Source organism: Bombina bombina, chromosome 11 (genome assembly GCF_027579735.1).
Source record: "Bombina bombina isolate aBomBom1 chromosome 11, aBomBom1.pri, whole genome shotgun sequence".
Lineage (NCBI taxonomy): Eukaryota > Metazoa > Chordata > Amphibia > Anura > Bombinatoridae > Bombina > Bombina bombina.
The window spans coordinates 170,477,836-170,494,067 of record NC_069509.1 but is presented as its reverse complement, the minus strand read 5'-3'; the positions used below and the strand labels follow the sequence as shown (position 1 = coordinate 170,494,067).

Sequence of the window (16,232 nt, the reverse complement as noted above, 5' to 3'; positions counted from 1 at the left end):
ACACAAAATATTGCACGGCTGATTATGCCCTTCTCTACAACGGGTGAGTGGTGGCATTCTAGTAGGTTTAACCTCTTCAATACCAGATAGGCTACATTACAGCAATACATTGCTTAACAGGAGTTTGTAGCTTCTGCAGTGATGGTACCAGTGGCACAGATAAGCTTACATCAATCCTGCGGTCATATTATATGTCTGGCAACATAGTGGTCACAGCAATGCCTTGCCTGGGGTATTATGGCAGCTGCAATTTTGCTATCCTAGCAGCAAAAAAAAGTTAGTAAATAGAATTTAGAAGCAAAAAACATTCACAGCTATGTTTATTTTTAAAAGTCCGATAAGGCAGTAAACATAAAGAGAGAACAGATAATCACATATTAATGATTCTTGCCGCCATATGTTTAATAATCTCTCCTTTGACCAGTTCTCACTTTTTGTTGGTTTTCATATTTTAGCATTAAATGAACATGTCAAGAAACAAACATTTGACAAGGACAAAAAGAGACAAAGCGTCAGATGGAATGACATTAGACTGGGTCTGAGGGCAGCATAATATATAAATACATCCGTGGGCCTAGTTATTGCATCTGACAGTGTAAGACTTGTTCCTCAAACAGGTGCCAAGCAGCAGGTGGTTGTGCACATTCGTGTGCATGTAGCGGGAGGCAGCCTTCTGTGTCTTCCTGTTGCTATGTGCTTTGCTGAATAACAGTAACAACTTACAGTAACAAAAAAGTGCTATGGAGCATGCCAGCTCCATATATAAAATTAGTCGTAATATATATCTTCTAGTGTAGGGTGTCGACCATTTAACTTACTGGGCTGGAGCCACAGTTAATTACTTGAAGGCTAATAAATATGTTCGCTGACGGGCGTGATGTTTAGTGGCAACTAGAATATACAATCACAACCCTATATAGTACAGTAAGCATAAACAAATAATAAAAAATAACCCAAAAGCAGACTTTGTTTGAGGAAGCAAAAACAATAACATTGAGCACTTACTTTATAGGGCACAAGTCCCCATAATAACGACTACGTTCACGTATTAGTATTGAGCAGATACATTTAACATATGTGCAGCATATCCCATCAAAGCTGCATTTAAATTTGTTATTATTTAACAAATATTTCTTGGCTTAAACCCACTTTGGTGAAGTCTTATTTTCAAAGAATATAGTTTTAAGCACTAAAATGTTTTTCCTCTTGTTCGAGTCTTCATAACGCATTATGAAAAAAAATAATTCCAAAACCTTTGGAAATTGCATAAAAATGTAAAATTATATTTTGCATACTGACGAATATTTCCTTCTTATTCCAAGAAACCTGTTACTGTTAACACAAATATATTTCATTTTTCACCTGGAGAAGGAACACACTCCCATGAATTTCTTTTCTAGAGACTTCAGTCCAGTGTTGGTAGGGGATGCAAATTGTGCTTTTTTTGGGCACGACGTATGCGCTAGATCTGATTTGTATGTAAAACGCCTTGTGTGGTCTGACAAGAAGTACAGTTCTCTTTTTCTTGACACAAGCTCCTTAAAGAGTTCAGTACAGTATCCGGCATGTGATCAGTGATCATTCGAGGGCTGATATAAATACTGCTGAAAGAGGTTTCCTTCGACCACTTGGCACCGTACTTAATATCCGAAAAAACACAACCTGAAAACAGAATCAATTAATATTAAGATCTTGTGCATAAAAGGTCGAATTATATTTAGTAATACAACATTGTAATGTGCTTTCACCATTCGCTTGGTTTTCTTGTAATTTACATTTGAAAATTTAGTGGATGCGCAAAATCCAGCACATACACTCTGCAACATGCTACATATAAGTGTCCCTAACTGGCCACAGAAGAGGAGATGAGATAGACATGTACAATCTGAAAAGATCTAAGATTAATAAGACACAAAAAAAAAAAAAAAAACTGGTCTGACTCAGTTCTCAATTTCATTTCCTATGAACGCCAAGTCATCCTAGGGGAAAAAAAAACTTTAATGACTGGATCAGCTGAGCAGATAACTAATGGACTTTCCTATGTTTATCATTACTGGAAATTAATCATTTACAACCTCTTTCCAAAGGCTGTTCTGTAGATAGTGAGGTTGCACTTGTAGCATGTCAGATAAAAGACAACGAAACACATAATGGATTTGTAACACATTCAAAGTCTGTACATGTTATCAAATCCACTCGTTCATACAGGAAGTGACATATTCAAGGACTGGTAATCATATACTTTTGTGCCACAGAAACATAGAATTTCTCAGTAGCTATATACATACATATACATACACACACACACACCAACATTTTAAATTAGGGGGAGATAAAAGGCGAGTTTAAAATCCTCCACTATGCACAAAATATAGAAAAAATAACTCATTGTGTAGTTCATTAACAAATCTAGACAGGCCCAGAGGCTTGTTTTCCCACAGAAAACCTCTGAATTACATTGTTTCCAATGCAGCAAAGGATTCAGGGTAAGATATGCGAATTAAGTACACAACACACCTTTTTACTTCAGTCTGCTTTTCAGCAAGTTCCCTTTACGCCAAAGTATCGCTGTTCACACAGCTTATAAACTTAGCTAGGGTTAGTGCAGTGATTAATAACCATCCCAGGACAGACTGTTTCGTGGTTTTTGCCACTCATCAGCTGGGAGAAGGTTAGAATCACTGCTGGGTGAAGTTGATTCCAGGCAGAATACAACATTTTAAATTAGGGGAGATAAAAGGCAAGTTTGTGTAGTTCATTAACAAATCTAGACAGGCCCAGAGGCCATCCTTTGCTGCATTGGAAACAATGTAATTCAGAGGTTTTCTGTGGGAAAACAAGCCTCTGGGCCTGTCTAGATTTGTTAATGAACTACACAATGAGTTATTTTGTGCATAGTGGAGGATTTTAAACTCGCCTTTTATCTCCCCCTAATTTAAAATGTTGTTGTATTCTGCCTGGAATCAACTTCACCCAGCAGTGATTCTAACCTTCTCCCAGCTGATGAGTGGCAAAAACCACGAAACAGTCTGTTCTGGGATGGTTATTAATCACTGCACTATCCCTAGCTAAGTTTATAAGCTGTGTGAACAGCGATACTTTGGCGTAAAGGGAACCTGCTGAAAAGCAGACTGAAGTAAAAAGGTGTGTCATTGTGTACTTAATTTGCATATCTTACCCAGAATCCGTTGCTGCATTGGAAACAATGTAATTCAGAGGTTTTCTGTGGGAAAACAAGCCTCTGGGCCTGTCTAGATTTGTTAATGAACTACACAATAAGTTATTTTTTCTCATATATATATATATATATATATACACATACATATATATACATATATATATATATATACACACACACACACACACAATATATATATATATATATATATATATATATATATATATATATATCTACACACATATACATACACACACACACAATATATATATACACACACTATATATATATATACACACACACACACAATATATATATATATATATATATATATATATATACATACACACACACACACACACAATATATATATATACACACACACACACACTTAACCAACTGGGAAACGGCACACACCAAACAATCCAACTTCCTGGTGCGCTGCTATTAAAAGTATCCAGATTCCAAGTAAACCCCTACTCGACCAGTGCATATGGGTAATACAAAAAGCAGGCAGACCACAGGAATTTAAACAGCAAGCCTTTTTATGTGCAGAAAAAGAAATCCTAACAGAGGGACTTATGGCTTAAGACCCTCTGTTAGGATTTCTTTTTCTGCACATAAAAAGGCTTGCTGTTTAAATTCCTGTGGTCTGCCTGCTTTTTGTATTCCCCACATGCACTGGCCGAGTAGGGGTTTACTTGGAATAGAGAGAGATATAGTTTTGTAATTTTCCCTATTGGCTTTGCACCCAGGCTTGTCCGGGGTTCACTGCCAGAGTCTCTGAAAGCTGTCCAGCTACCTGAGTGCCGGTGAGCATCCAGGGCTGTGAGTTTTGCAGGTAATAGGATGTTTACCCAGTCCCATTTGAGAGTGCAGTCCATTTATATATATTTATAACCCAGAAGTGTACTGCATTCTCAAACCGGAGCTGTATTTACAATCAGTGACTCAGGCAGATAACTTCAGACCAGTCTGGGTGCAAAGCCCAATAGTGGAACTCCCACAAAAAAATCTCAAACACCAAACAAAATAGTCAGCAATTGCTTGGGTGCAACACAGCTAGGCATAACAATGAAGAGTTTATAACAGAGTTGGGCCAAACAGTTATAAGCCCAGGAACTACTTCACCGTTTGTTCTTACCTGGATCCTAGCCTACAGCTAACATATGCAGACTTCCAACCAAACACACTGAGAACCCCAAGGGTGTCACAACTACAGCTACCTGGTGTTTTGCAAGTGGTTTTGGATGTGGGCCCACTATGATGTTACAAAGCTGCCCACTTCTGGGTTTTGTAAATGTTCTGGCACCATTGGGAATTCTCAATGTGTTTGGTTGGAAGCTGTAGGTTAGGAACCGTATCATTCTGTGTGCTGGTTTTGATTGATAGAGATGCACACACATATGTAGAAATTAGTTAATTGTTTTAACTAACGTACCTCCCTGATCTGCTCTCTTCCACAATATGGATGATCTTTCCAGGTAGATATAAAGGAGGGTGATGCGGGGAGCCTAAGGGAGACCCCTCTATCTCGGTATTGTACAAAGTGGATCTCTGAACCAGTAGGCTATGCTCAGCAAGGAGAGGCTGCGATAAAGATGCCTCGTTTGTGCCATCGAGTTCTGTTGGGAAGTTGTCAGGTGTCCCACCGAATATTTCATACCAGCAGCCCCGCAACAGGATCTGGTACTGAGAACAAGCCGGAAGGAACAGCAGTTTAAAATTACAGGCTCAAGGATTTCAAATAATCAAGTAGTGGGTAAAGCAGCAAGCTGGTCACATGATCTCCTAACTACTTTACAAGTGGTTTACCGGAGTTGTTTGGCTGCTGCATAAAATCATTAATTAATGGATTACACAGATAAAGGGGCTATATAGAAACATGACTGTGCACTTAATCCTACGGATGTCAATGAGATAGAAATATAGATTTTGCCAACATATAAGAACCAAAATGCTCATCTAGTCACCAAAAGTGTAAGCTTCAAGGGATATAAAATCCAAAGTTTTTCTTTCATTATTCAGATAGAACATAACATTTAAACTACTTTCTAATTTACTTTTATTATCAATTTTTCTTTGTTTTCTTGTTATCCTTTGTTGAAAAGCAGGAAGGTAAGCATTAATTATTAAGTAGGATAGCCTTATGCTTATCCCAGGCATTAATTAGTAGGTAGGATAGCCTTATGCTTATCCCAGGCATTAATTAGTATGTAGGATAGCCATATGCTTATCCCAGGCATTAATTAGTAGGTTGGATAGCCATATGCTTATCCCAGGCATTAATTAGTAGGTTGGATAGCCATATGCTTATCCCAGGCATTAATTATTAAGTAGGATACCCTTATGCTTATCCCAGGCATTAATTAGTAGGTAGGATAGCCATATGTTTATCCCAGGAATTAATTAGTGGTAGTATAGCTATATGCTTATCCCAGGCATTAATCAGTACCTAGGATAGCTGTATGCTCATCCCAGTATGTAGGATAGCCTTATGCTTATCCCATGCATTAATTAGTACTTAGGATAGCCATATGCTTATCCCAGGCCTTAATTAGTAGGTTGGATAGCCATATGCTTATCCTAGGCATTAATTAGTAGGTAGGATAGCCATATGCTTATCCCAGGCATTAATTAGTATGTAGGATAGCCTTATGCTTATCCTAGGCATTAATTAGTATGTAGGATAACCTTATGCTTATCCTAGGCATTAATTAGTAGGTAGGATAGCCATATGCTTATCCCAGGCATTAATTAGTAGGTTGGATAGCCATATGCTTATCCTAGGCATTAATTAGTAGGTAGGATAGCCATGTGCTTATCCCAGGCATTAATTAGTAGGTTGGATAGCCATATGCTTATCCTAGGCATTAATTAGTACGTAGGATAGCCATATCTTATCCCAGGCATTAATTAGTAGGTAGGATAGCCTTATGCTTATCCTAGGCATTAATTAGTAGGTAGGATAGCCTTATGCTTATCCTAGGCATTAATTAGTAGGTAGGATAGCCATATGCTTATCCCAGGCATTAATTAGTAGGTTGGATAGCCATATGCTTATCCTAGGCATTAATTAGTAGGTAGGATAGCCATGTGCTTATCCCAGGCATTAATTAGTAGGTTGTATAGCCATATGCTTATCCTAGGCATTAATTAGTACGTAGGATAGCCTTATGCTTATCCTAGGCATTAATTAGTAGGTAGGATAGCCATATCTTATCCCAGGCATTAATTAGTAGGTAGGATAGCCTTATGCTTATCCTAGGCATTAATTAGTAGGTAGGATAGCCTTATGCTTATCCCAGGCATTAAAAGGACCAGTCAACACTCCAGGATACCATAATGAATGTGTCCACAATATAAAAATATGTATGTAGAGCTGTACCTGTGTAATTTGCATCTTTTAATCTTTGAAAACGATCATTTTGATTATTTTTTAGCTTTTCCCGTCCCCCTGTGTTACGTGGGTGATGTTACCAAATGAAAACTGCATATATGTATATGCAGTTTTCTGCCTCTGCGCACACACAACCGGAAGTGGACGTCATACGTGACATCACTGGCACAACGAGACAGCGATTCTTTGGTGGAGCAGTGCACATAAAATATTGTGCACTGCCCACATAAGCAGAAGAGCGCCTGCGTGCTGTAATGTGGAGTTCTAGTGTGACAAAGCAGTGTTTATTATTGCAGGATGCCTGTGAGTTACAGTAAAAACAAAATAGAAATACAATTTTAAAAAGATGTGTGATCAGCCCTTGGTTCACTCGAGAGATGAATGTTTGTGGACAATCTCTACTCCCATTGCTCTGTGTATGGCTCTCTTCTCCAGGTTAGCAGTTTATATGAGCATTAATCACGCTGACCGTAGCAAGGCAACTCAGTTTATATGAGCATTAATCACGCTGACTGTAGCAAGGCAACTCAGTTTATATGAGCATTAATCACGCTGACTGTAGCAAGGCAACTCAGTTTATATGAGCATTAATCACGCTGACAGTAGCAAGGCAACTCAGTTTATATGAGCATTAATCACGCTGACAGTAGCAAGGCAACTCAGTTTATATGAGCATTAATCACGCTGACCGTAGCAAGGCAACTCAGTTTATATGAGCATTAATCACGCTGACCGTAGCAAGGCAACTCAGTTTATATGAGCATTAATCACGCTGACCGTAGCAAGGCAACTCAGTTTATATGAGCATTAATCACGCTGACCGTAGCAAGGCAACTCAGTTTATATGAGCATTAATCACGCTGACCGTAGCAAGGCAACTCAGTTTATATGAGCATTAATCACGCTGACCGTAGCAAGGCAACTCAGTTTATATGAGCATTAATCACGCTGACCGTAGCAAGGCAACTCCGTTTATATGAGCATTAATCACGCTGACCGTAGCAAGGCAACTCCGTTTATATGAGCATTAATCACGCTGACCGTAGCAAGGCAACTCCGTTTATATGAGCATTAATCACGCTGACCGTAGCAAGGCAACTCAGTTTATATGAGCATTAATCACGCTGACCGTAGCAAGGCAACTCAGTTTATATGAGCATTAATCACGCTGACCGTAGCAAGGCAACTCAGTTTATATGAGCATTAATCACGCTGACCGTAGCAAGGCAACTCAGTTTATATGAGCATTAATCACGCTGACCGTAGCAAGGCAACTCAGTTTATATGAGCATTAATCACGCTGACCGTAGCAAGGCAACTCAGTTTATATGAGCATTAATCACGCTGACAGTAGCAAGGCAACTCAGTTTATATGAGCATTAATCACGCTGACAGTAGCAAGGCAACTCAGTTTATATGAGCATTAATCACGCTGACAGTAGCAAGGCAACTCAGTTTATATGAGCATTAATCACGCTGACAGTAGCAAGAGAACTCAGTTTATATGAGCATTAATCACGCTGACCGTAGCAAGGCAACTCAGTTTATATAAGCATTAATCACGCTGACAGTAGCAAGGCAACTCAGTTTATATGAGCATTAATCACGCTGACCGTAGCAAGGCAACTCAGTTTATATGAGCATTAATCACGCTGACCGTAGCAAGGCAACTCAGTTTATATGAGCATTAATCACGCTGACCGTAGCAAGGCAACTCAGTTTATATGAGCATTAATCACGCTGACCGTAGCAAGGCAACTCAGTTTATATGAGCATTAATCACGCTGACAGTAGCAAGGCAACTCAGTTTATATGAGCATTAATCACGCTGACCGTAGCAAGGCAACTCAGTTTATATGAGCATTAATCACGCTGACCGTAGCAAGGCAACTCAGTTTATATGAGCATTAATCACGCTGACAGTAGCAAGGCAACTCAGTTTATATGAGCATTAATCACGCTGACAGTAGCAAGGCAACTCAGTTTATATGAGCATTAATCACGCTGACCGTAGCAAGGCAACTCAGTTTATATGAGCATTAATCACGCTGACCGTAGCAAGGCAACTCAGTTTATATGAGCATTAATCACGCTGACCGTAGCAAGGCAACTCAGTTTATATGAGCATTAATCACGCTGACCGTAGCAAGGCAACTCAGTTTATATGAGCATTAATCACGCTGACCGTAGCAAGGCAACTCAGTTTATATGAGCATTAATAATACTGACAGTAGCAAGGCAACTCAGTTTATATGAGCATTAATCACGCTGACCGTAGCAAGGCAACTCAGTTTATATGAGCATTAATCACGCTGACCGTAGCAAGGCAACTCAGTTTATATGAGCATTAATCACGCTGACAGTAGCAAGGCAACTCAGTTTATATGAGCATTAATCACGCTGACAGTAGCAAGGCAACTCAGTTTATATGAGCATTAATCACGCTGACAGTAGCAAGGCAACTCAGTTTATATGAGCATTAATCACGCTGACCGTAGCAAGGCAACTCAGTTTATATAAGCATTAATCACGCTGACAGTAGCAAGGCAACTCAGTTTATATGAGCATTAATCACGCTGACCGTAGCAAGGCAACTCAGTTTATATGAGCATTAATCACGCTGACCGTAGCAAGGCAACTCAGTTTATATGAGCATTAATCACGCTGACCGTAGCAAGGCAACTCAGTTTATATGAGCATTAATCACGCTGACCGTAGCAAGGCAACTCAGTTTATATGAGCATTAATCACGCTGACAGTAGCAAGGCAACTCAGTTTATATGAGCATTAATCACGCTGACCGTAGCAAGGCAACTCAGTTTATATGAGCATTAATCACGCTGACCGTAGCAAGGCAACTCAGTTTATATGAGCATTAATCACGCTGACAGTAGCAAGGCAACTCAGTTTATATGAGCATTAATCACGCTGACAGTAGCAAGGCAACTCAGTTTATATGAGCATTAATCACGCTGACCGTAGCAAGGCAACTCAGTTTATATGAGCATTAATCACGCTGACCGTAGCAAGGCAACTCAGTTTATATGAGCATTAATCACGCTGACCGTAGCAAGGCAACTCAGTTTATATGAGCATTAATCACGCTGACCGTAGCAAGGCAACTCAGTTTATATGAGCATTAATAATGCTGACAGTAGCAAGGCAACTCAGTTTATATGAGCATTAATCACGCTGACCGTAGCAAGGCAACTCAGTTTATATGAGCATTAATCACGCTGACAGTAGCAAGACAACTCAGTTTATATGAGCATTAATCACGCTGACCGTAGCAAGGCAACTCAGTTTATATGAGCATTAATCACGCTGACCGTAGCAAGGCAACTCAGTTTATATGAGCATTAATCACGCTGACAGTAGCAAGACAACTCAGTTTATATGAGCATTAATCACGCTGACCGTAGCAAGGCAACTCAGTTTATATGAGCATTAATAATGCTGACAGTAGCAAGGCAACTCGGTTTATATGAGCATTAATCACGCTGACCGTAGCAAGGCAACTCAGTTTATATGAGCATTAATAATGCTGACAGTAGCAAGGCAACTCGGTTTATATGAGCATTAATAATGCTGACAGTAGCAAGGCAACTCAGTTTATATGAGCATTAATCACGCTGACCGTAGCAAGGCAACTCAGTTTATATGAGCATTAATCACGCTGACCGTAGCAAGGCAACTCAGTTTATATGAGCATTAATCACGCTGACAGTAGCAAGGCAACTCAGTTTATATGAGCATTAATCACGCTGACAGTAGCAAGGCAACTCAGTTTATATGAGCATTAATCACGCTGACAGTAGCAAGGCAACTCAGTTTATATGAGCATTAATCACGCTGACCGTAGCAAGGCAACTCAGTTTATATAAGCATTAATCACGCTGACAGTAGCAAGGCAACTCAGTTTATATGAGCATTAATCACGCTGACCGTAGCAAGGCAACTCAGTTTATATGAGCATTAATCACGCTGACCGTAGCAAGGCAACTCAGTTTATATGAGCATTAATCACGCTGACCGTAGCAAGGCAACTCAGTTTATATGAGCATTAATCACGCTGACCGTAGCAAGGCAACTCAGTTTATATGAGCATTAATCACGCTGACCGTAGCAAGGCAACTCAGTTTATATGAGCATTAATCACGCTGACCGTAGCAAGGCAACTCAGTTTATATGAGCATTAATCACGCTGACTGTAGCAAGGCAACTCAGTTTATATGAGCATTAATCACGCTGACCGTAGCAAGGCAACTCAGTTTATATGAGCATTAATCACGCTGACCGTAGCAAGGCAACTCAGTTTATATGAGCATTAATCACGCTGACAGTAGCAAGGCAACTCAGTTTATATGAGCATTAATCACGCTGACCGTAGCAAGGCAACTCAGTTTATATGAGCATTAATCACGCTGACCGTAGCAAGGCAACTCAGTTTATATGAGCATTAATCACGCTGACCGTAGCAAGGCAACTCAGTTTATATGAGCATTAATCACGCTGACCGTAGCAAGGCAACTCAGTTTATATGAGCATTAATAATGCTGACAGTAGCAAGGCAACTCAGTTTATATGAGCATTAATCACGCTGACCGTAGCAAGGCAACTCAGTTTATATGAGCATTAATCACGCTGACAGTAGCAAGACAACTCAGTTTATATGAGCATTAATCACGCTGACCGTAGCAAGGCAACTCAGTTTATATGAGCATTAATCACGCTGACCGTAGCAAGGCAACTCAGTTTATATGAGCATTAATCACGCTGACAGTAGCAAGACAACTCAGTTTATATGAGCATTAATCACGCTGACCGTAGCAAGGCAACTCAGTTTATATGAGCATTAATCACGCTGACCGTAGCAAGGCAACTCCGTTTATATGAGCATTAATCACGCTGACCGTAGCAAGGCAACTCAGTTTATATGAGCATTAATCACGCTGACCGTAGCAAGGCAACTCAGTTTATATGAGCATTAATCACGCTGACCGTAGCAAGGCAACTCAGTTTATATGAGCATTAATAATGCTGACAGTAGCAAGGCAACTCCGTTTATATGAGCATTAATCACGCTGACCGTAGCAAGGCAACTCAGTTTATATGAGCATTAATAATGCTGACAGTAGCAAGGCAACTCGGTTTATATGAGCATTAATAATGCTGACAGTAGCAAGGCAACTCAGTTTATATGAGCATTAATCACGCTGACCGTAGCAAGGCAACTCAGTTTATATGAGCATTAATCACGCTGACCGTAGCAAGGCAACTCAGTTTATATGAGCATTAATCACGCTGACAGTAGCAAGGCAACTCAGTTTATATGAGCATTAATCACGCTGACAGTAGCAAGGCAACTCAGTTTATATGAGCATTAATCACGCTGACAGTAGCAAGGCAACTCAGTTTATATGAGCATTAATCACGCTGACCGTAGCAAGGCAACTCAGTTTATATAAGCATTAATCACGCTGACAGTAGCAAGGCAACTCAGTTTATATGAGCATTAATCACGCTGACCGTAGCAAGGCAACTCAGTTTATATGAGCATTAATCACGCTGACCGTAGCAAGGCAACTCAGTTTATATGAGCATTAATCACGCTGACCGTAGCAAGGCAACTCAGTTTATATGAGCATTAATCACGCTGACAGTAGCAAGGCAACTCAGTTTATATGAGCATTAATCACGCTGACCGTAGCAAGGCAACTCAGTTTATATGAGCATTAATCACGCTGACCGTAGCAAGGCAACTCAGTTTATATGAGCATTAATCACGCTGACAGTAGCAAGGCAACTCAGTTTATATGAGCATTAATCACGCTGACAGTAGCAAGGCAACTCAGTTTATATGAGCATTAATCACGCTGACCGTAGCAAGGCAACTCAGTTTATATGAGCATTAATCACGCTGACCGTAGCAAGGCAACTCAGTTTATATGAGCATTAATCACGCTGACAGTAGCAAGGCAACTCAGTTTATATGAGCATTAATCACGCTGACCGTAGCAAGGCAACTCAGTTTATATGAGCATTAATAATGCTGACAGTAGCAAGGCAACTCAGTTTATATGAGCATTAATCACGCTGACCGTAGCAAGGCAACTCAGTTTATATGAGCATTAATCACGCTGACAGTAGCAAGGCAACTCAGTTTATATGAGCATTAATCACGCTGACCGTAGCAAGGCAACTCAGTTTATATGAGCATTAATCACGCTGACCGTAGCAAGGCAACTCAGTTTATATGAGCATTAATCACGCTGACAGTAGCAAGACAACTCAGTTTATATGAGCATTAATCACGCTGACCGTAGCAAGGCAACTCAGTTTATATGAGCATTAATCACGCTGACCGTAGCAAGGCAACTCAGTTTATATGAGCATTAATCACGCTGACCGTAGCAAGGCAACTCAGTTTATATGAGCATTAATCACGCTGACCGTAGCAAGGCAACTCAGTTTATATGAGCATTAATAATGCTGACAGTAGCAAGGCAACTCAGTTTATATGAGCATTAATCACGCTGACCGTAGCAAGGCAACTCAGTTTATATGAGCATTAATCACGCTGACCGTAGCAAGGCAACTCAGTTTATATGAGCATTAATCACGCTGACCGTAGCAAGGCAACTCAGTTTATATGAGCATTAATAATGCTGACAGTAGCAAGGCAACTCCGTTTATATGAGCATTAATCACGCTGACCGTAGCAAGGCAACTCAGTTTATATGAGCATTAATAATGCTGACAGTAGCAAGGCAACTCGGTTTATATGAGCATTAATCACGCTGACCGTAGCAAGGCAACTCAGTTTATATGAGCATTAATAATGCTGACAGTAGCAAGGCAACTCGGTTTATATGAGCATTAATAATGCTGACAGTAGCAAGGCAACTCAGTTTTCTGCCTTTCTAGCTGGGCGCATCACTTTCTGTACTCAGCATGGAAACTGTTGCATCTAAGCTGTGGTTGTTGGTTTAATTGAAATGCTATCCACACTATATTGTGCATTAAACTCTGATAACAGCAGTTCCTGTGGCCAACTTAAAGGGACAGTCAAAACCAGAATTTTTGTGGTTTAAAAAGATAATCCCTTTATTACCCTTTCCCAATTTTGCATAACCAACACTGTTATATTAATACACTTTTTACCTCTGTGATTACCTTGTATCTAAGCCTCTGCAGACTGTCCCTTTATTTCAGTTCTTTTGACAGACTTGCCTTTTAGCCAATCAGTGCTCACTCCTAGGTTACTTCACATGCATGAACTCCATGTTATCTATATAAAACACATGAACTAATGCCCTCTAATGGTCAAAATGTATTCAGATTAGAGGAAGTCTTCAAGGTCTAAGAAATTAGCATATGAACCTCCTAGTTTTAGCTTTCAACTAAGAATACCAAGAGAACAAAGCAAAATTGGTGATAAAAGTAAAATGGAAAGTTGCTTAAAATGGCATGCCCTATTTAAATCATGAAAGTTTTTTTTGGGACTTGACTGTCCCTTTAAGTAGCTTGGGAAAAGAGTGAAGAAAAAAAACTGCTGGCTGATAAGCGTCTTTCACTGTGATTCGGGAAAAATGAATCAGAGAACCCCGAAAATAAACTGACCCACGGGTGTCTCATCAGGAGCTCAGGCTAATAAAGCTAACAGCTTTGTTGGTGTGCAGTCGCAATTGCCCAGTGTAACAGCTGGGGCGCCTTGGAAAAAAAATGAGTGTGCACAGGGGGCTGACATGATCGCGTGCGCGGGGGGTGTTGATGTGATTACACACAGGGAGGGGGTTGTTGACGCACGCAAAAGAAAAATTAAACGCTAATTAGCCCTCTTCTGATAAATCTTGTCCATCAAATGAGGCACATCATCCTCAGGGCAGGGGCAATCATTATGCGGCTCCATAATTGAAAACGATGGAAATTATGTGTACGTTTTCATAAAAGTTTACATTTACTATGATGATGTCATGCTTTACTATGCACTGGTACTCTTATTTTGGGTTAGCTTTTTGCTACTGTTGACTGGTCCTTTAATTAGCACGTAGAATAGCCATATGCTTATCTCAGGCATTAATTAGTATGTAAAATAGCCATATGCTTATCTCAGGCATTAATTAGTATGTAAAATAGCCATATGCTTATCACAGGCATTAATTAGTACGTAGGATAGCCTTATACTTATCCCAGAAATTAATTAGTATGTAGAATAGCCTTATGCTTATCCCAGGCATTAATTAGTACGTAGGATAGCCTTATACTTATCCCAGAAATTAGTTAGTATATAGTCTTATGCTTATCCCAGGCATTAATTAGTACGTAGGATAGCCTTATACTTATCCCAGGAATTAATTAGTATGTAGAATAGCCTTATGCTTATCCCAGGCATTAATTAGTACGTAGAATAGCCATATGCTTATCCCAGGAATTAATTCGTATGTAAAATAGCCATATGCTTATCACAGGCATTAATTAGTACGTAGGATAGCCTTATACTTATCCCAGAAATTAGTTAGTATATAGTCTTATGCTTATCCCAGGCATTAATTAGTACGTAGGATAGCCTTATACTTATCCCAGGAATTAATTAGTAAGTAGGATAGCCTTATGCTTATCCCAGGAATTAATTAGTAAGTAGGATAGCCTTATGCTTATCCCAGGAATTAATTAGTAAGTAGGATAGCCTTATGCTTATCCCAGGAATTAATTAGTATGTAAAATAGCCTTGTACTACAATCTAATGTAAGATCATGACCCCTTGTTCTGGTGTTGCTCTTTTTGTGAGCAATACTTACAGCCTAAGTTTTATTAAGATCCTTAAAGGGACAGTAAACTGTAAAATTGTTTTTATAATAATGTATTTTCAATGACTTGTTATACCAGCAGCAGAGTATAAAATGTATGAGAAATTACATTTTCAGGTTTGTGTATATGAAGTTGCTGGTTTTGTGATTTTAAACCACAGCCTAATACAATGGGTTGAGCTTGCAGGTAATATCACATCTCATTATGTTACCACTTTGTGTACACACACTTGCTTCCTTAACTTATATTGGTCTGAAAAACTAAAGCTCAATAAATAGAGAGAACAATGGAAAATTATCATTTTATTACTTAACTATCCTGCACCCCACTGTGTTCAATTTCTTCTACTGGCTGTGTTTACTTAGGCTATTCAATAGCTGAGACTCCAGTATCAAAACTTTCAGTACAGGTTGGGAAACAACAAGCTAAATCAGCTATTTCAAATGCCAAAATAAGGGTAAAGGAGCTACTTGTAAACTAAAAATATTCAAACTTATCCAGAAAAGCTGACCTGAACAACATGTATAGCTTTCATGTATATTAAAGAGACAGTTCACCCAAAAAATGTCTCCCATTTAAATAGTTCCAGGTAAAATGGAACATTGGGAACTATTTAAATGGGAGAATTTATTGTATCCTTCTGGAGATATGGCAACTGTACACAATACTCAAGTTGAGTAATTAACAAGTGATCTGTAAAGTGGTGCAAGAACAGTATTATTTCTGCTGCAAATACCTCTACCAATACATCCGAGCATTCTACTGCCCTAACTTGCTGCAATACTGCATTGTTTACCAAGTTACAAATAATCTGATATAAATATTCCTAAATCCTATTCCTCT

The 16,232-nt window shown here is 39.3% G+C and overlaps 1 protein-coding gene across 1 annotated transcript in view; it reads right to left on the bottom strand.

The window, feature by feature from the left end:
• Positions 1-303: 303 nt before the first annotated feature.
• DAGLB (diacylglycerol lipase beta) overlaps positions 304-16,232 on the bottom strand; it is a 95,275-nt gene continuing 79,346 nt past the window's right edge. The window contains exons 14-15 of the mRNA XM_053694656.1: positions 4,612-4,870; positions 304-1,662 (exon numbers count right to left, since the gene is read on the bottom strand). Coding sequence (XP_053550631.1) covers positions 1,463-1,662; positions 4,612-4,870 — 459 coding nt within the window. The 3' untranslated portion in view covers positions 304-1,462. The remainder of the gene's footprint in view (positions 1,663-4,611; positions 4,871-16,232) is intronic.